Source organism: Salmo salar, chromosome ssa23 (assembly GCF_905237065.1).
Source record: "Salmo salar chromosome ssa23, Ssal_v3.1, whole genome shotgun sequence".
NCBI classification, from domain to species: Eukaryota; Metazoa; Chordata; class Actinopteri; order Salmoniformes; family Salmonidae; genus Salmo; species Salmo salar.
Window position 1 is genome coordinate 30,675,310 of NC_059464.1, and position 24,461 is coordinate 30,699,770.

The window sequence follows — 24,461 nt, forward strand, 5'->3', positions numbered from 1 at the left end:
AGTACTCTATCCTCTCTCAATTATTTTGTTTTTTATCTTTGTATCTCTCTCGCTCTCTCTCTAAAAATACCTTTATCTCTGTTTGGCCTTCCATCATTAATCTGATCATTACTCCTGGTAGGTTTCTCCAGCGGTTTTGACAGCATACGCTCCTTCGGCCTGTGTGAGGATGAGGAAGTGGAGATTGAGGTCCAGGAAGACTTCATGTCATTTGATACAGATTTGGTGGCAGAGCAACTGACTTGTATGGATGTGGTAAGAGAAGCTGAGGGAGGGGGGTCTGGGTGGGAGTATGGATTCCCAGGTGGGATTTGAACACTGCACGATAAATATATGTTTAAGTGTTTTAATACTATGCCTGTGTTTAGACAGGAAGCACAATTCTCATATTTCTTTTCACTGTTTGGTCTTTTGACCAATCAGCCCTGAAAAGATCTGATGTGAAAATTGAATGTGATTTGTTCAAAGACCAATTAGTGGACGAAAGATCAGAATTGGGCTGCCTGTATGAATGCAACCTAATAGTCTAAAGCCTTATTCACACTGCAGGCCTTAATGCTAAAATCTGTTTTTTGTTTTTCAAATCCGTTTTTGGACTATGTACTGTCCAAACAGTAAGTTACAAGTGACCAAATCGGATTTGTTTGTTTTCAGACAGCAGTCATTTCCTGACATGGCTACGCTTGTTGTCATAGTAATGACGGGTGTGCGCAGTGTTGTAGGCTGATTGGTGGTGCTCGTGCATCCTATTAGTCAGAGGTTATGTAGAAAGCTAAGGTGACAACAATGCCTGACATGGAATCTTCCCAGTTGCTTTGAATGTTCAAAATGACAGTGTAAGAACACTTTTAAAACCTCAGGATAAGTTGATTCAACTTTCAAAACCATTTACTTTTGGCTAGCCACAGCAATCAACTAGCTAGCTAGGTAGCTGTTTAGCGTTCTAGCACATTCATTAATTTGTTTGTAAACATTTAACAAGCTAGTTAGCTACCACATGTTCTTGTCAAACTGTCAACAGAGTAGCTAGCAAGCAATAAGAGATGCTGAATAACAGTCTAAAAAACACTTGAGGGCAAATAATAACATTTGACCGTTCAGACACAAGTCACATGGACAAGGAATCAGATTTCTACCGGACTTCAAACCGCCTATGAAATTAAGCCAATGTGAACACGGCTTAATTAGCTTGTCTGTTTCCAGTTGTTGTTCAAGAAGGTGATTCCTCACCACTGCCTGGGCTCCATCTGGTCCCAGAGGGATAAGAAACAGAACAAGCACAGTGCTCCCACCATCCGTGCCACCATCACCCAGTTCAACGCTGTGGCAGCGTGTGTGGTCAGCACCATACTGCACCGACGCCAGATCCGCCCACACCTCAGGGCACGGGTCATCAAGCGCTGGATAGACATCGCTCAGGAGTGTCGCATGCTTAAGAACTTCTCGTCGCTGCGTGCCATTGTGTCTGCACTGCAGTCCAACCCACTCTACAGACTGAAGAGGGCCTGGTCCTGGGTGTCTGAGGGAGTCTCTTTCACAACCTGAATGCATATGAACTGATTAGTCACAACTCATGGGGAGGAGTTCCTATGCTTTCCCAATTAGTTCTAACCTTTCTCTATGTAATTCCCCAGAGACAGCATGTCTACGTTTGAGGAGCTATCAGACATCTTACATCACAAACTCTACCTGACCAGCGAAGAGCTGCTGATGAGGGTGAGACTCTGCTCTGTTAATACCATCATATGAGAGGGTTTGGTTTTTGGTGTAGTGGTTGATTGTAGTAGTGATGTGATAGTTACACAATCTACTTTTTCCCCTACAGGAGGGCACATCTAAATTTGCCAATCTGGAAGGCTGTGCTAAGGAGCACCAGAAGCACACTCACAAACGACTCCAGCTGCAGAAGGAAATGGTGAGAGATGGAGCAAGCTACAAGCCACTGGCAGTTTGTGTTCAAGGCCCTGTTTGTTTACAATTTAAGGAGGGAAGTCAAAGTGAGAAAGCTTGGCAGTGGTTGCTGATGTATTGGTATGATTTTAATCATATGCTCTGTCTCTTCTCCCAGGGTGCTATGCAGGGGACGATACCTTACTTGGGCACCTTCCTAACAGACCTGACCATGTTAGATGCTGCCCGGTCAGACCTAGTAGAGGTGAGCCTTACTATCATCCTACTCACTCATTCTGTTTGCTTGTAGAGACTTCTCCTGTGTGTTGTGACCGCTGTTTGCATATAGAGCATGAGTATTTGAGGAATTTGTTTGACAGTTTTTAGTCTACCACCACTGTTTTTCTAGCCAGCCCGGCGTGGTATCATTGTTCAGTCTTTCACACTCATCTTTGTGTCCTCTGCAGGGGGGGCTAATCAACTTTGAGAAGATGCGAAGGGTGAGTGTCATTTTTAACCCATTCTAACCCACTAATTAGGTAAAGGGGGAAAAGTCATTGTTAGTAGTCCAGCTTTTTATGTTAATAATTTGTTCTTAACTGACTTACCTAGTTAAATAAAAAATGTACTGTGACCTTGATCTCTCTCTGACTCTGCGGGAGTTTGAGGTGATAGCTCAGATCAAGCTGCTGCAGTCTGCGTGTAACAGCTACTGTCTTAGTGCTGATGATGCCTTCCTGCACTGGTTCAAGAACCAGCCTCAACACAGAGAGGAGGAGAGGTACAAGCGTCAGTAATCATTCACACTGTATCTCTACATCAGCTCTTACTCCCTCTATCCTCTCTGCTACATCTCTTTCTGATTGTTTTACTCCTACTTAGGATAAGTGGACTGGTAGTAGTGATATCATGATTATTCTCTGTTTGTCTTCTGCAGCCATGTCTTGTGACATTGAAGGAGTGGGAGACAGAAGTACGACTTTATGCAAACTTTGCAAGGGCATTGTCAAGACTTAGCCAGTAAGTACACACTGGAGGACTTAACATGTGTACTGTACGTAACATTGAGATTTAAAATAAATCTAACCTGAAATAATGTAGACATTATCGAATTCCGTTGACTACAATCAGATTTGGAACCTTAGCCTTATTGGTCTCTATTTCCATCTGACGCTGAGGAGGCTTAAGTGTCAAACTCTTGTTAGTTTGTAATTTTGTGACGTTAATTGGCGCATTGGCATTTTCCAGCTCTAATGGCAGGACTGTCAATTTATCTGTCTAAAATCAGCTCACTTGTGCTGAGGTGGGAGGGGTGGCAATATTTAAGTTGTGTCCTAAAAACAACCCCAAAGAGAATTTCATGCAGCGTTAATGGGACGTTTTAAGACTCACAAAAAGCAGGTTGACGGTAACGCAGTTGATAATGGAATTGATTTTGAGAGTGGAAGTGTAGCCTATCCAGCCATGACACACGGTGCCCATGGAAGGAGAGACGTGAATTTTATGCCGGTGAATCTCGTATTTAGAAATGTCCAAAAATTATTAGTTTCCCCCATTTTTTTTGTTTAATTGCATAAAAACAAGCATAGCCTACCCTGCCCCCAATCAAGGCTAGTTTGGCAGAATCGCAAAGGTGCGTCTTTATAACTTGGACATTTAGTCAAAAGTAGCCTATGAATAAATGGGTTGTAAATGGTCTACATAGTGCTTCGAAATATGTTGGAGGTTTTTGCCCTCATGCCTTTTCATTTTCACATACCTGCATTTCGCTTGTTTAGGTAGGCTATCCATCCCCATTTTCAAAGAGCACACCCGATTACCAAAGACACGCAATTACAATCTCTTCAATCTTCCTGTAATGCCATATCAACATAAGATTTTTAAAAATCTGCTTCGCACATGGGCAACGATACAATTGACAGGAGCCTAGTATAATGTATAGATGTGTGAATGGTATGCGTAAAGACATTAGGCCTACAGTAAGTGTGCACAGTGCCATTTTATGATATCGTGCTTCTGACCCGATCTTATTTAGAAATATTGTTGTCATGGGTTTATGGCTCGAATGCAATGCAATTACATCTGCTATTTCTGGAAAAGTGCAAATATGATCTGTAAGATGTTTATAAAACATTACATTTGAAAGCAGTATAATGGTGAGTGGACATTCCCCCTTTTTCTTTATATTGGAGCTTTACCCAGGTAGCACATAATGTTCTGAGAACCAGATGTTTCTTAGAGTTTGGTAAGAGTGTGGTTGTCCTATGATTATTTTGCATACCACCTTCCCACAACCTTCTGGAAAGGGTGCATGATTGTTGTTTGCTTTGGCATATTCTCAGTACAGGGGAGATGCAGCGATGAGACAAGATCGCAATTGGATATCACAAATCTGTGGAGAAAAAAAAAGAGGGTAAAATAAACATGCATTCCGTTCTCAGCATCAACAAAACTCTTAAGTGTCTTCAGGCATATTGGCTGCGCCCACTAATTGGCCACACCTGATCTTACTGAGAGCTTGTTTCCTTTGAAATGGGGTCTGTTTGAATATGGTTGGAACCAAAATTGTTTTCCAGTCGCTTCTTTCTAAACAGAACAGTTTTCAAAAAAAGACTAACGTTCTTTTCTGTTCCTTTTTTAACCTCTGAAATGTAAATATTTTTTTTACATTTAGTTTGACATTAAATGACTTCACCAATCAGTGCGGATAGAGCAGCTTGCTGTGGCTGATTTTTCTCATCTGTATAGGGAAGTTAAGAGCAAATTGTATTTTGCCGTAACGGCATGGTTTAATCATATTGAAATAAACACACAAACTGTGCTGCCAGTCACAAGATGCAACTGAAATTTTGCAAGAGCGGATGGAGGAAGCTTGCCGCTGGGCATCTTTTATGACATGCATTATCTGAATTCGGCCTACAGAATTATACCTTTTGGAGGAACTTTGAAATGTCTTTGAACTTCAGAGTTTGTTTAAAGTTGGACCAGAGCTAGCTAGCTAACAACCTTGTTTGCAGAGCAGCACTAGAATTGAAAACACATCTTACCTTTTTTGTAGTTAATTCAATGGGAAACTGCATCCTTTAACTAGCATTGAAAAAGTTAATCCATTCTTTTAAACATCTCTCCCTAATTTCTAGATCATGCTTGTAATGTCATCAGTAGACTACGGTAATGTATGCTTCAAAAGGGAGGGGCAGGTCGCATACACACGCACACTACTGGCAAAGATTTCCAGCTGGAAAAAGTTTGACTGACAGTGAGGGCTTTGCAAAGGCATTTTTGTTGCGATTTTCTGTGGGACTGGAAAAAGATCCCCAAATGTAAAATAAAGTTTCATTAACCAGTTCCCATGCTTTTCAAATAACGTTCTGTTCCTCAAATTTCCTTTTTTGGTTTTGTTCCCTGAATCGGTTCCAACCCTTGTTTTGAATAGACTAAAATGAACAGCTTTGTATGCGTAAAAAAACATGGCATGCTAGCTCCTTCCTGATGGTGCAGTGGACTAATCTCATGGATAAGAAAATAAGAATACTTTTGTATCTCATTTAAGCTGTGTCACAAAGAAAATGTTTGCATGCATAAGGAAATGACTTTGTGGGTCCTGTCTGTGCTTGGAGTTCAAAAAAGTTAACCCAAAATAAGCTTAGCAGTGTTATTGAAATAATTAAGGAAATTATTAAACTTCAACCTACAATTTCCGTTCTCATAATGTTAATAAGACTTTCAGAGAACCATAGTAAAACGTTTTCAGAACCTCCCTGCAACCTAAAAATTAAGTTCTCAGGCGAAATGTTCACTTCCAAGGAACCAAATGTGCTAGGTGGGTATCCAGCTCCTGTGAAGTTTGGATGTGTGTAAAACCCTCCATAGTCTAAGCTGCCTTGTCTGCATTATACACCCACAGGGAGCAATTGTAGTGCCTGTAACTGTATTTAGACAGTCTATTATAAACAGGCAGTTCTGTTTGAAAATATACTATTTTTAGGCCTAATCAATTAGTCTAGGGAATGTAATCTTGCTTATTGACTATGTTTGCCATGTCCAGACCACAATTTACAGTAGGCCCAGCCCCTATATCAGTGTGAATGCTATAGCCTATGTTTAGCAATGCAATTAGAACAATGTGGACGGCAAACATGGTCAACATATTTAGCAACTATGGGGCAAACTATTTAATGGACTAACTAATACATAGGAGACTGGAAATACACAACTTGAAGCAAGCACGTATTTACCATGGAGCACATTCTTTCCCCGTTCTCATTGTACTAATATCCCTGGTTCTTTCCATATTGTCTCGTCACAGGCAGCGGGGGACCGGCTGCCACCCGGCCACACGGTGAGCCAGCTAGAAACCTGGAAGATCTGTGCTGGAACTCTGGAGCGGCAGGTAGAGACGCTGCTGACGGGGTTCCGGGGCAATGACCTCGCCTACACCACCATCTTCCTGTCCACATACTTCGCCAGCACGCACACTGTGCTGCAGTTGCTGCTAGACAAGTACGTCTGGTACTGGGCTGGGGGCCCATGGTGGCTAGAGTGTATAGAAGGAGCTGACAACAGCTGGTCCTGGCGAGATCTAGTGAGTGCAGGCTTTTGTCCCAGTCATAGTGCTATAACACCTGGTTCAATAATCAACATGATTTTGATGAAGTCACATGTAAGTGTTGAGCTGCAACAGTGTGTACAGACTGTGGCTCTCCTGAAACATGGTTGAAGAACACTACTGCTCTATATGGAGAGGCTGAGGAGACTTACTGGTCTCACTGCTATTAGACTGATGGTAGATGGTGGTGCTGAATTTCTTTTTGTCTTTCTCTCAGGTATGGAATTCCAGAGGGTAGTGAAGGACAGACTGAGCAATGTAGACCCTCTGAAACCAAAGGTGCCGTTCGAATGTAAGATTTCTCAATGTCTCCTGCTTTACTTGGTCTGTCTTTGCTTGATTTCCATATTGATTCAAGCGAAGTTGAGTTGTTACTGTGTAGCTTTCCTGTCTGCCTTGCCCTCTGTCAGCAGCAGCTTACTCCCAGCAGCCCTCCCTGACTCTTGCTGCCCCTCATCCCCCTTAGTGCCCTGGCCTCCATCTTGAGAGCCTGGCTGGACCAGTGTCCAGAGGACTTCCAGGAGCCTCCATCCTACCCCTGCTTCCACAGGGTGATGGCCTACCTACAGAGGGCCCTGCCTGGATCAGAGCCCATGCGTAAAGCCCAGAGTCTACTGGAGCAGCTGAAGGCTGAGGCCAGTCTGGATGTAGACTCAGATGGTGGGTGAACAGTAAGATATCTCGTTAATTAGTACTCTATCCTCTCTCAATTATTTTGTTTTTTTATCTTTGTATCTCTCTCGCTCTCTCTCTAAAAATACCTTTATCTCTGTTTGGCCTTCCATCATTAATCTGATCATTACTCCTGGTAGGTTTCTCCAGCGGTTTTGACAGCATACGCTCCTTCGGCCTGTGTGAGGATGAGGAAGTGGAGATTGAGGTCCAGGAAGACTTCATGTCATTTGATACAGATTTGGTGGCAGAGCAACTGACTTGTATGGATGTGGTAAGAGAAGCTGAGGGAGGGGGTCTGGGTGGGAGTATGGATTCCCAGGTGGGATTTGAACACTGCACGATAAATATATGTTTAAGTGTTTTAATACTATGCCTGTGTTTAGACAGGAAGCACAATTCTCATATTTCTTTTCACTGTTTGGTCTTTTGACCAATCAGCCCTGAAAAGATCTGATGTGAAAATTGAATGTGATTTGTTCAAAGACCAATTAGTGGACGAAAGATCAGAATTGGGCTGCCTGTATGAATGCAACCTAATAGTCTAAAGCCTTATTCACACTGCAGGCCTTAATGCTAAAATCTGTTTTTTGTTTTTCAAATCCGTTTTTGGACTATGTACTGTCCAAACAGTAAGTTACAAGTGACCAAATCGGATTTGTTTGTTTTCAGACAGCAGTCATTTCCTGACATGGCTACGCTTGTTGTCATAGTAATGACGGGTGTGCGCAGTGTTGTAGGCTGATTGGTGGTGCTCGTGCATCCTATTAGTCAGAGGTTATGTAGAAAGCTAAGGTGACAACAATGCCTGACATGGAATCTTCCCAGTTGCTTTGAATGTTCAAAATGACAGTGTAAGAACACTTTTAAAACCTCAGGATAAGTTGATTCAACTTTCAAAACCATTTACTTTTGGCTAGCCACAGCAATCAACTAGCTAGCTAGGTAGCTGTTTAGCGTTCTAGCACATTCATTAATTTGTTTGTAAACATTTAACAAGCTAGTTAGCTACCACATGTTCTTGTCAAACTGTCAACAGAGTAGCTAGCAAGCAATAAGAGATGCTGAATAACAGTCTAAAAAAACACTTGAGGGCAAATAATAACATTTGACCGTTCAGACACAAGTCACATGGACAAGGAATCAGATTTCTACCGGACTTCAAACCGCCTATGAAATTAAGCCAATGTGAACACGGCTTAATTAGCTTGTCTGTTTCCAGTTGTTGTTCAAGAAGGTGATTCCTCACCACTGCCTGGGCTCCATCTGGTCCCAGAGGGATAAGAAACAGAACAAGCACAGTGCTCCCACCATCCGTGCCACCATCACCCAGTTCAACGCTGTGGCAGCGTGTGTGGTCAGCACCATACTGCACCGACGCCAGATCCGCCCACACCTCAGGGCACGGGTCATCAAGCGCTGGATAGACATCGCTCAGGAGTGTCGCATGCTTAAGAACTTCTCGTCGCTGCGTGCCATTGTGTCTGCACTGCAGTCCAACCCACTCTACAGACTGAAGAGGGCCTGGTCCTGGGTGTCTGAGGGAGTCTCTTTCACAACCTGAATGCATATGAACTGATTACTTACAACTCATGGGGAGGAGTTCCTATGCTTTCCCAATTAGTTCTAACCTTTCTCTATGTAATTCCCCAGAGACAGCATGTCTACGTTTGAGGAGCTATCAGACATCTTACATCACAAACTCTACCTGACCAGCGAAGAGCTGCTGATGAGGGTGAGACTCTGCTCTGTTAATACCATCATATGAGAGGGTTTGGTTTTTGGTGTAGTGGTTGATTGTAGTAGTGATGTGATAGTTACACAATCTACTTTTTCCCCTACAGGAGGGCACATCTAAATTTGCCAATCTGGAAGGCTGTGCTAAGGAGCACCAGAAGCACACTCACAAACAACTCCAGAGGAAAATAGAAATGGTGAGAGATGGCGCAAGCTACAAGCCACTGGCAGTTTGTGTTCAAGGCCCTGTTTGTGCTTACGTTTTTAAGGAGGGAAGTCAAAGTGAGAAGCTTGGCAGTGGCTGCAGATGTATTGGTATGGTTTATCCTATGCTTTTTCTTTTCCCAGGGTGCTCTGCAGGGGACAATACCTTACTTGGGCATAACGCATCAATCTCACTGGAGAAAGCATCCTTGCGAGCGAAACGGCGCCCGTCATAGTATTTTTGGCGAGACAGCACTGGATATATGGGCTACACAGACTGATATGCTGGTTTGCTCGCTCTGAGATTCAGCCACTTGTGAATTGAAGGAAATTTATGAAACATTTCATGTATTAAAAATGTTTCACATTTCTGGGGAAAACTTGGCATCCACTAGTATTAGGCCTAATAACAATCAATGAATGTCATTATGGTGTTTAACAGATTTCCATTCATCAAATGGATGCTGGAATTATTTTTGAGTAGATGAATGTGCACAGCTGCAGGTTGCTGATTTTTAAGTGATTTTTTTTTCTTCTTTTTTTACAATAACCAGGTTTCCATCCAACCTTTTCATGTAATGTACATGCCAGATAAATGTCATGACAGGCCTGATGGAAACATCTAATTTGTTGGCAAACTTTCCAATTTTGACAAAACAAAACACTCTAGACAAGGTGGATCTTGTCGGTAAAATTAATTATAAGACTTTATGGTGGAAATTCCATTATGTGCAAATGTTTATATAATAACCATCATATTGAAGTAAACTTGGAGTCACGTGATGATATGGTGTGGTCATCCCACCCGGTAAAGCATGCAGTTAATTAGGCTATAGATCAAATGAGTTATGATGAACTTCACAGCGTGGTGAGGCTTTATTGGAAAGGCTTGATACCCCTTTCCAATAAATATCAAGGGTTTTATTCTGGTGACATGATGATCGATGCTTGGCTGCCATAATAATCTCATGTAGGCTATACCCGCACTGTATCTGCGAGCTGTTGACTAGAGTGGACGTGTGAAAATCTGAGTGGGCACATTTGCTATATAAAGCAAATAAAATGTCTGCCAAAACCTTCAGAGTTAAAAATAAAATGGGAACCCATTTAACTTTTTATTCGGTACATGGGAATTTAACTGCAAAATAAAAATTGGTGCCCTGCGTCATCACGCACATTTTATCTGCAACAAGTACATTTGATGGAAACATCTCTGGTGGGAAAATGTGCGTATTGTTTTATGCAGATTTTAGAATATTCGCACAGTAATTGGTCGCCAATTGGCTGAAAACCTAGCTAATCAGATGACCACGTCATTACTGTTTGTGTTCATGCCACATTAAAATGTAATACATTTTTACTGTTAAATGACATGTCTTTACAATTACACCCTTTTTTTTTTTAACCTGTTGGGGCTACAGGTTAGCAATGAACCCCGAGTCGGGATTGCTAACAAGGCTGGAAATTCAAAACATCAAAAATCTAATAATTTCAATTTCTCAAACAATCAACTATTTTACACAATTTAAATGATAAACATCTCCTTAATCTAACCACATTGTTCAATTTTCAAAGAGGCTTTACGGCAAAAGCATAAAGTTAGATTATGTTAGGACAGTACATAGCCACAAAAGTACAAACATCCATTTTCAATTCAAGGTCAGGCGTCACCAAAAGCAGAAACCAGCTAGAATTATGCACTAACTTTTGTCAATCTCCATCAGATGACACTCCTAGGACATTATGTTATACAATACATGCATTTTTTGTTCCATCAAGTTCATATTTATATCCAAAAACAGCATTTTACAGTAGCGTGAAATTCAGATTTTTTCTTCTCTGAAATGCTTCCGGTGAACATAACAAAATTACTATTCGAAAACATTGGTAAATTATAATATTGTCATTCAAAGAATAATATATTATCATCTCGTAATTGCTACCGAATGGCCTGATCTCAAAATAACTTTACTGGGAAATCACATTTTGCAATAAACGGGGTGCTATGCTAAGAACAACAGGCTATGCTATACAGTTAGCATCATCTAAAATCGATAATAACATTGTAAATATCCCCTTACCTTTGATTATCTCCATCAGAAGGCAGGCATCCCAGGTCCGGAAGGCATCCCAGGTCCGGAACAAATGTGGTTTCTTTTGACAAAGTTCATAATTTATGTCCAAATAACACCAAGTACTTAGCGTTCATTATGCTCCCACAAAACGTGGTGGGGGGGAGTGTAAAATCACGCCGAAAAGCTAAAAAAACCTAGTAAATAATCTATTTACGTCCGTTCAAACATGTCAAATGTTGTTTAGCATTAATCTTTTGGTCCATTTTTAACGTTAAACATCAGTAATATTTTCACACAACCTATCCTATGTCTAGATAAACAATGAAGACAAACTCACGCTTCTCAGATTTATGCGCAGGCGCAAAAAAATGAAGTGATGACATGTCAACTTCCTTGGATTCTAATTTGCTCTCTGTTTATCATAGACGCTTCAAACAACTTTATAAAGATCGTTGACATCTAGTGGAAGCCGTAGGTGTTGCGAAATGAATCCTTTCTCACTATGGTATCTATAAAACCATGACACTAAATAGTACAGTCACAAAATTCACATTTTTTTTGATCTATTTTTCACAGGTTTTTGCCTGCAATATGAGTTTTGTTATACTTACAGACACCATTCAAACTGTTTTAGAAAATTCAGAGTGTTTTCTATCCGAATGTGTTAATAATATGCATATCCTAGCTTCTGAGTTGGTGTAGGAGGCAGTTAAAAATGGGCACATATTTTTTTCAAAATGTCTCAATACTGCCCCCGAGCCCCAACAGGTTTTTAAGCGCGTGCACCCAATAGAGGCTCCCCCGACTGTGACGGTTGTAGAGACTTCTCCTGTATGTGTTGTGACTAACCACTGTTTGCATCTAGAACATGCATTTCCATTAGTATTTTTGGGCAGTTTTTATAGTCCTTCACCGCTGTTTGTCTCACCAGCACAGCGTGTTATCAGCGTTCAGACTTTCACACTGTTATTTTTGTCCCCTGCAGGGTGAGCTCGTCAACTTTGAGAATAGGTGACAGGTGAGTCATTTACAACCTGTTCTTAACCTACTAATTAGTTAGTCATTAATGATCTTAGTGTCCGCTCGTTTGACCTGACTGACACTGATCTCCCCCTATGGGGTATACTGTAACTAACATTTATTTGAAATAAATCTACCCTGAAATAGACATTGTATTGTAGTCAGAGGAATTCAATCAGATTTGAAAACTTGTTTTTTTACATGTTTTAACAGGAATCAGTTATCAGTGGTTTTTACATTTTTATACACTGCTCAAAAAAATAAAGGGAACACTTAAACAACACAATGTAACTCCAAGTCAATCACACTTCTGTGAAATCAAACTGTCCACTTAGGAAGCAACACTGATTGACAATAAATTTCACATGCTGTTGTGCAAATGGAATAGACAACAGGTGGAAATTATAGGCAATTAGCAAGACACCCCCAATAAAGGAGTGGTTCTGCAGGTGGGGACCACAGACCACTTCTCAGTTCCTATGCTTTCTGGCTGATGTTTTGGTCACTTTTGAATGCTGGCGGTGCTTTCACTCTAGTGGTAGCATGAGACGGAGTCTACAACCCACACAAGTGGCTCAGGTAGTGCAGCTCATCCAGGATGACACATCAATGCGAGCTGTGGCAAGAAGGTTTGCTGTGTCTGTCAGCGTAGTGTCCAGAGCATGGAGGCGCTACCAGGAGGCAGGCCAGTACATCAGGAGACGTGGAGGAGGCCGTAGGAGGGCAACAACCCAGCAGCAGGACCGCTACCTCCGCCTTTGTGCAAGGAGGAGCAGGAGAAGCACTGCCAGAGCCCTGCAAAATGACCTCCAGCAGGCCACAAATGTGCATGTGTCTGCTCAAACGGTCAGAAACAGACTCCATGAGGGTGGTATGAGGGCCCGACGTCCACAGGTGGGGGTTGTGCTTACAGCCCAACACCGTGCAGGACGTTTGGCATTTGCCAGAGAACACCAAGATTGGCAAATTTGCCACTGGCGCCCTGTGCTCTTCACAGATGAAAGCAGGTTCACACTGAGCACGTGACAGACGTGACAGAGTCTGGAGACGCCGTGGAGAACGTTCTGCTGCCTGCAACATCCTCCAGCATGACCGGTTTGGCGGTGGGTCAGTCATGGTGTGGGGTGGCATTTCTTTGGGGTGCCGCACAGCCCTCCATGTGCTCGCCAGAGGTAGCCTGACTGCCATTAGGTACCGAGATGAGAACCTCAGACCCCTTGTGAGACCATATGCTGGTGTGGTTGGCCCTGGGTTCCTGCTAATGCAAGACAATGCTAGACCTCGTGGCTGGAGTGTGTCAGCAGTTCTTGCAAGAGGAAGGCATTGATGCTATGGACTGGCCCGCCCGTTCCCCAGACCTGAATCCAATTGAGCACATCTGGGACATCATGTCTCGCTCCATCCACCAACGCCACGTTGCACCACAGACTGTCCAGGAGTTGGCGGATGCTTTAGTCCAGGTCTGGGAGGAGATCCCTCAGGAGACCATCCGCCACCTCATCAGGAGCATGCCCAGGCGTTGTAGGGAGGTCATACAGGCACGTGGACGCCACACACACTACTGAGCCTCATTTTGACTTGTTTTAAGGACATTACATCAAAGTTGGATCAGCCTGTAGTGTGGTTTTCCACTTTAATTTTGAGTGTGACTACAAATACAGACCTCCATGGGTTGATAAATTGGATTTCCATTGATTATTTTTGTGTGATTTTGTTTTCAGCACATTCAACTATGTAATGAAAAAAGTATTTAATAAGATTATTTCTTTCATTCAGATCTAGGATGTGTTGTTTAAGTGTTCCCTTTATTTTTTTGAGCAGTATATTAATGTCTCTGACCCGTATAGATGGTCCTTTTTTTACCTAACCATTTCCCCCCTTTCACCAGACTGTTCCAAGGAGTTGGCTCCTCAGCAGCCAGTTCCCCATTGAGTGAAACACAGCCTGGCCCGCCCTGCATGTACAGTCACTTGGTCTTCCTGATGACCATGTCCCTCGTCTAAAACACCCAGGCCTCCTGCATCATCCTAGTAAGCCTGTGTTATACCATGAACACCTCAGCCAACTTTGACTTCCTGCTGTATGTGCGGGGCAGCCAGTCCAGCTGAGGAGTTGCTGTGCCTCCCGGCGCCCAACAGTGCCCCCCCCCCAGAGATGCTGGGAGACTGGAAGGACCAAACATGGGGGAATGAGTTGAAGTCAATGAGGTAGACTCTGAATGACCTATTCCCTTGTCCCCAATTGGACCCCCACATCTCTGCCCCCCTCCCCCACACCAGTAGCAGACTGTGGCCTTCCTGTCCGCTGTGTACCAGTATGCACTGTGTGTACCACGCAGGGATGCACCTCTCATTGTGAGCTGTACTACTTGTTTTTAACAAGTTATTTCCTTTTTAATATTGTCTAGCTGTCCTATCTCACCTTTAGGGTGTAGTGACACATAGGATGGGACTCTGTGAGGCCCGGATTGTGCTGCCTGATGCATTGATTAGCAGTCCTAATAGAAATGCATTTGTTTGGGTGACTTCAGGAGGTGGGAAGTAGATGGAATGAGTGACCTACTCTTGTCTAATCTTAAACTCTGTTCACCTCAGAACAAAATGGAGTATCATTTAGTTTCTCTTTGATTCGTTTTTTTTTTACAGGGCAGAAAAACGTGTCACACACAATGTACAAATCATTAGGAACACCTCTTTCCATGACACTGACCAGGTGAATCCAGGTGAAGGCTATGATCCCTTATTGATGTCATCTGTTAAATCCACTTCAATCAGTGTAGATGAAGGGGAGGACACAGGTTAAAGAAGGATTTTTAAGCCTTGCAATAATTGAGAGATGGATTATGTATTTGCCGCTCCGAGGGTGAATGGACAAGACAAAAAGATTTAAGTGCCTTTTGAATGGGCTATGGTAGTAGGTGCCAGGCGCACCGGTTTGAGTGTGTCAAAAACATCCCTGTGGTACGCTTTTAACACCTTATAGAGTCCATCCCCAACAAATTGAGATTGGTCTGAGGGCAAAATGGGGTGCAACTAAATATTAGGAAGGTGTAATGTTTTGTACACCAGTGTATGTCAATCGAACTCGTGGAGGGTGACTGAGGACAATGTTTTTAAATTGTATGTTAATTCCGATCCTGTTCAGCCTGTCAACGTGGCTGAATGTGGCCCTGGGTAAGAGCATTTTAGAGCCCTCTTCTTGGCGTCACTTTTTCTTTTAAAGTTAATTTCTTGCAATTGTAGCTACACATTTTTCCATGGAGCTTTGAGAAAATGTTGCGGTTTGAAAGTTTAAATGGCATTTGTACATTCATCACTTTTGTTTTCAAGGATTTATACCAGCACTAGTGCTTGTTTTAATAATATTTTTTTTTTTAATTTATAAGTTGATAGTAATTTTGTGAAGAGAAACAACTTTTTGCCGAAAGAGGAACTATGTTTCTGGTTTCATTTTAACCAAGCGAGTTTGGCGTGATACAGCCTCATTATCTACACGAGTGCCTCCCACCGTGGGGTAAGGAATAGTATGTTTCATTTCAAGCTTTGAGCAGTGAAAATCTACGTAGCAGGCAAAAGAAAACGCCCATTGTGACATACGGCATTCACGTATTGCGTTGTACGCCGTTTGCAGGAACTGTAAAGTGTGCCGAGCCTCTTACAGGGTGTTCAGTTGGAAATGTACTGTGCAGAACAGACTGTCATTCAGAATAGGCATGTCCGTTCTTACATGACTTTTCTATCTACAACATTCTGAACAGCCAGCTCCCTGTGCACCGAGCCTCACCCAAACACTCACCACCAATAGTTTGAGTCACAGACGATATGAATGACGTTTTCACACTAGCCCACACTGAGACGAATTCAGTTCCTCCTGTGTCTAGGCATCTACACACCGCCACTCACACCCCTTTTTAACGGAATCCCACAGATACCGGCTCCCACACACTGCCTAACCAGCATTAACACCTCCACCCCACCTGTCTAACCCCCACAGTGAAGCCAGTCCCTACCATATACACTCCTACGTTTCATACCTATTCTCTCCATCACACTGGTAATTACTATAACGCTCATTCTCTAATACTGACATTCTGGCCATCTCACTGAGCAGTGTACTGGTCTGTTATTGGTCATTCAGTACTAAATGCTGGGCAAGATGTACTATGGTTGATTCTCATGCAACACTTGTGAATTTTCTCTCATGAACTCAGTTTCTGTGCGTCTTCACTGCCAAAATTCTCTACCTAAAATAAATGATCTTCACTATGATGTTTATTTGTTCGACCCTTTAACAACTTATAAGATTTACGGAGTTGGAACGATACTTCCATGATACTGCAGTACCAAAAAAAATAAGAAAATGCATGAAATTAAATGTATGCATTCACTACTGTAAGTCGCTCTGGATAAGAGCGTCTGCTAAATGACTCAAATGTAAATGTACTTCAAATTATTATTCTGGAACAAACAAGTAGTGTAACAAATGGGTTATTACAGTGTAATTACCATTTAATGATCTACTTGGTCATTTCTTTACGATAAAATAAAGTGCTACAATGAGAAGTCCTGTAAAGCACCATAGAATTTGTGGACTTTGAGTTAGACATTTCTACTGACTTCAATGCAGTCATGACCTCTCGAAGCTACTGCTCAAGTGCAATTTCGTTGGAATTCAGTATCACACATTTTCTTTTAAGGATTTTACTTTAAATCTTTTACAAAAGCATTTTCAGCAAATCATTTTAACTCTGAGAAATAAACATTTATATATTTTTTTATTTCACCTTTATTTAACCAGATAGGCTAGTTGAGAACAAGTTCTCATTTACAACTGCGACCTGGCCAAGATACAGCAAAGCAGTGTGACAAAAACAACAGAGTTACACATGGGATAAACAAATGTACAGTCAATAACACAATAGAAAATCTATATACAGTTTGTGCAGATGCAGTAAGATTAGGGAGGTAAGGCAATAAATAGGCCACAGTGGAGAAATAATTTAGCGTTAACACTGGAGTGATAGATGTGCAGATGATGTGCAAGTAGAGATACTTGGTGGCAAAAAGATAAATAACAATATGGGTATGAGGTAGTTGGGTGTGCTATTTACAGATTGGCTGTGTACAGGTACATTGATCAGTAAGATGCTCTAACAGCTGATGCTTAAAGTTAGCGAGGGACATGTAGGTCTCCATCTTAAGTGATTAATTTTTTTCCAATTTGTTCAAGTCATTGGCACTAGAGAACTGGAAGGAAAAGCAGCCAAAATAAGTGTTGGCTTTGGGGATGACCATTGAAATATACCTGCTGGAGCGCGTGCTATGGTGACCAGTGAGCTGAGATAAGGCGGGGCTTTACCTAGCAAAGACTTATAGATGACCTGGAGCCAGTGGGTTTGGCGATGAATGAATATGTAGCGAGGGCCAGGCAACGAGAGCATACAGGTCGCAGTGGTGGGTAGTGTATGGGGCTTTGGTGACAAAAAGGATGGCACGGTGATAGACTACATCCAGTTTGCTGAGTAGAGTGTTGGAGGCTATTTTGTAAATGACATCGCCGAAGTCAAGGATTGCTAAGATGGTGTGTTTGGCAGCATGAGTGAAGGAGGCTTTGTTGCGAAATAGGCAGTCAAGTCTGGGATGAACTAAGTATTATATCCGTTTTTAGTTCTCAATTATTTGTGTAGGTCATGCTTATTTAAGATGGCGAGGAAAGCACTTTTTAAAGATCAACCAGGCATCCTCTACTGACGGGATGAGGTCAATATCCTTCCAGGATACCCGGGCCAGGTCGATTAGAGAAGCCTGCTCGCTGAACTGTTTTAGGGAGCATTTGACAGTGATGAGGGGCGGTTGTTTGACTGTGGACCCATCACGGATGCAGGCAGTGATCGCTGAGATCCTGGTTGAAGACAGCAGAGGTGTATTTAGAGGGCAAGTTGATCAGGATGATATCTAAGGTGCCCATGGTTATGGATTTAGGGTTGTACCTGGTAGGTTCCTTGATAATTTGTGTGTGATTGAGGTAGGGCAGATTGTAGGACGGCCGGGGTGTTAAGCATATCCCAGTTTAGGTCACCTAACGATACGAACTCTGAAGATAGATGGGGGGCAATCAATTCACATATGGTGTCCAGGGCACAGATGGGGGATGAGGGGGGTCTATAACACGCGGCAACGGTGAGACTTGTTTCTTGAAAGGTGGATTTTTAAAAGTAGAAGCTCGACTTGTTCGGGCACAGACCTGGATAGTAAGCCTGCAGAGTTCTGTCAATCTCTGCAGTAGATTGCAACTCTGCCCCCTTCGGCAGTTCTATCTTGTCGGAAAATGTTGTAGTTGGGGATGGATATTTTCTGGATTTTTGGGGGCCTTCCTAAGCCAGGATTCAGACACGGCTAGGACATCAGGGTTGGCCGAGTGTGCTAAAGCAGTGAATAAAACTAAGTTAGGGAGGAGGCTTCTGTTAACGTGCATGAAACCAAGGCCTTTACGGTTACAGAAGTCAACAAATGAGAGCGCATGGAGAATAGGAGTGGTGCTGGGGGCTGCAGGGCCTGGGTTAACCTCTATCACCAGAGGAGGAGTAGGATAAGGGTACGGCTGAAGGCTATAAGAACTGGTCGTCTAGTGCGTTCGGAACAGAGTAAAAGGAGCAGATTTCTTTGGCGTGGTAGAATAGATTCAAGGCATAATGTACAGACAAGGGTATAGTAGGATGTGAGTACAGTGGAGGTAAACCTAGGCATTGAGTGACGAGAGAGGTTTTGTCTCGAGGCACCAGTTAAGCCAGATGAGGTCACTGCATGTGTGGGGGGTGGGACAAAAGGGCTATCTAAGGCATATTGGGCAGGGCTGGGGGCTCTACAGTGAAATAAGACAATAACTAACCAAAACAGCAATAGACAAGGTATATTGACATTAGGGAGAGGCATGTGTAGCCGAGTGAGCATAGGGTCCAATGAGTAGCAATAGGTGAGCCAGGTAGCCATTCAGCAGTCGCTACAACGTTAGGCGAGCTGGAGACACGGCGATTCAGACAGCTCGCGGGCCGGGGCTAGCAGATGGGCCTTCGGCAACGTCGCAAATTGAAGAGCCTGTTGAAACCACCGCAGACGATTTCGTTGGCAGACCAGTCGTGATGGATAGGCGGGTTCCGTGTCGGCAGTAAAGGGTCCAGGCCAATTGGCAAAGAGGTATTGGTAGCCCAAGAATTAGCTGGTGGACCTCTTCGGCTAGCCGGGAGATGGGCCTAACTCGAGGCTAGCTCAAAGCTAACTGGTGCTTGCTTCGGGACCAAGACATTAGTCAGGAGTAGCCACTTGGATTGCAGCTAACTATCTGCAATGATCCGGTGTAAAGGTTCAGAGCTTGCGGTAGGAATCTGGAGATGTGGTAGAGAAAAAGCAGTTCGATATGCTCTGGGTTGATATCGCGCTGTGCAGACTGGCAGGTATTGACCGAGCTGAGGCTGGCTGGTGTCCGAGTTAACAGTGAAGACCGCTAGCAGTGGCAAACTGACTAGTAGCTAGTTAGCTGGCTAGCTGCTGATAGGGGTTCCGGTTCTAAAGATATAAAAATAGCAGATCCATACCACATTGGGTGAGGCTGGCTGCAGGAGAGTATATTCAGTCCGTAGATAAAGTGAGATTAAAATGTGTACAAAAAAAATGAGAATTGATATTTACACGGGACAAGACAAAACACAGGTCCGACTGCTACGCCAGCTTGGATTGTTACATCCAAGACAATAATGTGTATACATAGAAATCTATATAATATACAGTATTTTTGTTCAAGACAAGCTAATAATACACCTGAGTAAACATGCATGCCCTGCTAACTTACTCAAAGTCCCACAGAGAGGAGGGCCAGGCAGCTGGGAATGCTACTCCTGATGGGGTCCCCCCTTTTCTCCCTCTCCTTCCTTTAACATTAAACAAGTGTCTTAATTTGGTCAAGGGCTCCTTGTTCTCCCATCCCTCTCCTCTCCCTCTTGGTTCCACTCGCATCTGGCCCGGACACTTTTTTTGTGTGTTTTTTTTTCCCCCAGCACAATGGTTCCGGCAGTCTCCCCCTCATCCTCCCTCCTCTCTGTGGTCACACACCCCCCCACCCGCGTCTTTCAGCTTCGTCCTTCAGCTCCAGCTCAATCATCATGGCTCTCCAACTCGATCCCACTGTTCCCCATGCATACAATCACATCTCTCATAGGACCCACACACAGAGATGACTAGTGTTTGGAAAACATCTGGAATTAGATTCATACGTGAAGGATGTTAACCTGACTTGGAATGTAAACATACAGTGATAAAACGTGTACAGGTATAACATTATTACCAAATCACCACAAAATATACTGGTTATGTGCAGTGTCGTGGAAAGTTACAATATCTCCTTTGTCTTGATCACGTTGAGGGAGAAGTTGTTTTCCAGGCACCACATGGCCAGGTCTCTGACCACCTCCCTATAGGCTCTCATCGTTGTTGGTGATCAGGCCTACCGCTGTTTTGTCGGGAAACTTAATGATGGTGTTGAAGTCGTGCCTGGCCATGCAGTCATGGGTGAACAGGGAGTACAAGAGGGGACTAAGAACACACCCCTGAGGGGCCCCCATGTTGAGGATCAGCATGGCAGATGTATTGTTACCTACCCTTTAGCACCTGGGGGTGGCCCATCAGGAAGTCCAGGATCCAGTTCGCAGAGGGAGGTGTTTAGTCCCAGGGTCCTTAGCTTAGTGATGAACTTGTGAGGGAACTATGGTGTTGAACGCTGAGCTGTAGTCAATGAATAGCATTGTCACGTATGTGTTCCTTTTGTCCAGGTGTGGAGTGCAATAGAGATTGCGTCATCTGTTGGGGTGGTATGCTGGTATAATGGTGTTGATGTGAGCCATGACCAGCCTTTCAAAGCACTTCATGGCTACTGATGTGAGTGCTACAGGTCGGAAGTCATTTAGGCAGGTTAGCTTGGGCACAGGGACTGTGGTGGTCTGCTTGAAACATGTTGGTATTACAGACTCAGTCAGAGAAAGGCTGAAAATGTCAGTGAAGACTCTTGCCAGTTGGTCAGCGCATGCTCGTCCTGGTAATCCGTCTGGCCCCGCGGCCTTGTGAATGTTGACCTGTTAAAGGTCTTACTCACATCGGCTACGGAGAGCGTGATCAGACAGTCGTCCAGAACAGCTGATGCTCTCGTGTGCTTCAGTGATGTTTGCTTCGATGCGAGCATAGAAGTAATTTAGCTCGTCTGGTAGCCTTGTGTCACTGGGCAACTCGCGGCTGTTCTTCCCTTTGTAATCTGTAATAGTTTGCAAGCCCTCCCACATCCGACGAGTGTCGGAGCCATTGTAGTACGATTCAATCTTAGTCCTGTATTGACACTTTGCCTGTTTTATGGTTCGTCTGAGTGCATAGCGTGATTCCGCTCCTTGAAAGCGGCAGCTCTACCCTTCAGCTCAGTGCGGCTGTTGCCTGTTATCCATGGCTTCTGGTTGGGAAATGTACGTACGGTCACTGTGGGGACGACGTCATCGATGCACTTATTGCTGTAGCCAGTGATTGATTGTGGTGTACTCCTCAATGCCATCGGAATAAATTATTCCAGGCTGTGCTAGCAAAACAGTCCTGTAGCTTAGCATCTGCGTCATCTGACCACTTCTTTATTGACAGTCACTGGTGCTTCCTGCTTTAGTTTTTGCTTGTAAGCAGGAATAAGGAGGATAGAATTATGGTCAGATTTGCCAAATGGAGGGTGAGGGAGAGCTTTGTACGCGGCTCTGTGTGTGGAGCATTGGTGGTCTAGAGTTATTTATTTTTAAATTCTCTCCTCTGGCTGCACATTTAACATGCTGGTAGAAATGAGGTAAAACAGATTTAAGTTTCCCTATATTAAAGTCCCCGGCCATTAGGAGCGCCGCCTCTGGATGAGCGTTTTCCTGTTTGCTTATGGCCTTATACCGCTCATTGAGTGCAGACTTAATGCCAGCATCGGTTTGTGGTGGTAAATAGACAGCTGCGAAAACTATAGATGAAAACTCTCTTGGTAAATTGTGTGGTCTACAGCTTATCATGAGATACTCTACCTCAGGCGAGCAAAACCTCGAGGCATACTTAATATTAGATTTCGTGCACCAGCTGTTTACAAATATACACAGACCGCGACCCCATGTCTTACCGCAGGCAGATGTTTTATCTTGACAATGCAGCGTAAACCACACCAGCTGTATTTTATCCATGTCATTCAGCCACGACTTGCTGAAACGTAAGATATTAGTTTAATGGCCCGTTGGTAGGATATTTGTGATCGTAGCTCATCTATTTTGTTACCCAATGATTGTATGTTGGCTAAAGGACTGATGGTAGAGGCAGATTACCCACTCACCGTCGGATCCTTACAAGGCATTCCCGACCTACGTCCCCGATATGTCTCATTCGAATGATGGGGATGTTGGCCTTGTTGGGTGTCTGTAAATCCTTTGCGTCCGACTCATTAAAGAAAATAATCTTTGTCCAGTACGAGGTGAGTAATCGCTTGTCCTGATATCCAGAAGCTCTTTTCTGTCATAAGAGACGGTGGCAGAAACATTATGTTCAAAATAAGTTACAAATAATGCAAAAAAGCACAATTGGTTGAGAGCCCGTAAAACGGCAGCCATCTCCTCTGGTGTCATTAAAAAATTTTTATTGTGCATTCATTTTGTTTGTAGACGTCTTTTAGCGCACAACCATTGATCCAAAATAGATGTTTACTGTGAAATACCATGAGAACATTGATATAATCGCCAAAACACAACATATCTTCTCACTTTAGGGCTCTATTCAATACACATCGCGGAAGTTCAGCGTTATTGGGGGGGACGAGGACGAGCTACGGCTGGGAAAATACGTTTTGAACTATCATCCAACTTGGAATTGTAAATCGGGAACCCGGGCCTCTTTCTAGAGCTACAACCTGAAAATCACAGATGTCGTCATGATTATTGTAAGAGCTTTCATTGTCTGCTTATTTGCCCCCTTTTATTTATCCTATGGTTCTGACTTGGTGTACAGAGAGAACTGTAAGAATGGCCCATGTACTGAATTCTGTCGCTATACATTTCAAAAGTGCTCAACAAATAGTTATATTGACTACGTCCGACCTAGCTCGCTCATTGTCAATCGAAATGACGGATTGCCTCTTATCCGCTTGTCGTCCCCTTATGCCATAATTTGTACATCTCAATTGTCAGTAGAAACCACATTTGTTTGCAAGTCAGCCATACAAAAAAACAAATGATATTTACACAGGACAAGCCATATCAGCTATCTTTTATTAAAAGTCAGTAATTGAGGCTGAATTGTTTCACTGCCAGAGAAGGCTCCGCTGATAGCCAGGTGTAGCAGTGGTATAGTGCAATTCATGTGTTGTGTAGCGGCTTTGCTGGCATGCATTCCACCTTTTTTTTGTTTTGCCCCACCAAGATTTACATGCAAAAGTCGCCACTGGTAACAATTAACTCATTAGGATTTGGGACACCACGAGAATGATTGTTTAGAGTTACCATCTCCCGAATTAAACTCTTAAGGTCTTTACCTATCACATCCATAAAACAGTCAACGTATTAATCAAAACCTTGTCTCATATCATTCTGAGTCGTCGTAACCTCCTGCATTTGCAAAAATCCCAGCCTTCCTAAAATCTCATCCATATCTTAATGAAAATATGTTCATATACAACATTAAGGATGGAGACTTCATGCATGTAGTGTATATACTTTTCAAGTTACAGTATTTCCTTTTAACACTTTTAATGACATTAGTTTTCTATAGCTTACCACTGACCATTCTTATGTTAGAAATATTGTTCCAGTATTCACTTCTTGAGTGGGTTAGTTTCGGCGGGAAAAGTATGTTAACAAAGTACATTAATTCCTTTGGTTAACCTCTATGGGCTAGGTGGGACGCTTGCTCAACAGCCAGTGTAATCCCGTGGCGCGTTATTCAAATTCTTCAAAAATGCAAAAACTATTTTACACCATTTTAAAGACAAGATGCTCGTTAATCTCACCACACTGTCCGATTTCAAAAAGGCTTTACAACGAAAGCAAAACATTAGATTATGTCAGCAGAGTACCCAGCCAGAAATAATCAGACACTCATTTTTCAAGCTAGCATATAATGTCACATAAACCCAAACCACAGCTAAATGCAGCACTAACCTTTGATGATCTTCATCAGATGACAACCCTAGGACATTATGTTATACAATACATGCAT

The 24,461-nt window shown here is 43.0% G+C and overlaps 1 protein-coding gene and 1 long non-coding RNA gene across 2 annotated transcripts; both read left to right on the forward strand.

The window, feature by feature from the left end:
• The first annotated feature begins 1,641 nt into the window (after positions 1–1,641).
• On the forward strand, positions 1,642–10,563 carry LOC106584237 (ral guanine nucleotide dissociation stimulator-like 1). Its single transcript, XM_045705912.1, has 14 exons — positions 1,642–1,716; positions 1,826–1,915; positions 2,069–2,155; positions 2,358–2,390; positions 2,553–2,679; positions 2,828–2,850; positions 6,200–6,393; positions 6,717–6,791; positions 6,966–7,163; positions 7,322–7,445; positions 8,394–8,707; positions 8,825–8,906; positions 9,016–9,105; positions 9,257–10,563. The coding sequence occupies exons 1-14, from the start codon at positions 1,642–1,644 to the stop codon at positions 9,413–9,415; spliced, it is 1,671 nt and encodes a 556-aa protein (XP_045561868.1). The 3' UTR covers positions 9,416–10,563.
• A 1,321-nt stretch (positions 10,564–11,884) lies between these two features.
• On the forward strand, positions 11,885–16,475 carry LOC106584388 (uncharacterized). Its single transcript, XR_001323733.2, has 2 exons — positions 11,885–12,205; positions 14,096–16,475. It is a non-coding gene; the product is annotated as an uncharacterized lncRNA (long non-coding RNA).
• The last annotated feature ends 7,986 nt before the right edge of the window (positions 16,476–24,461 follow it).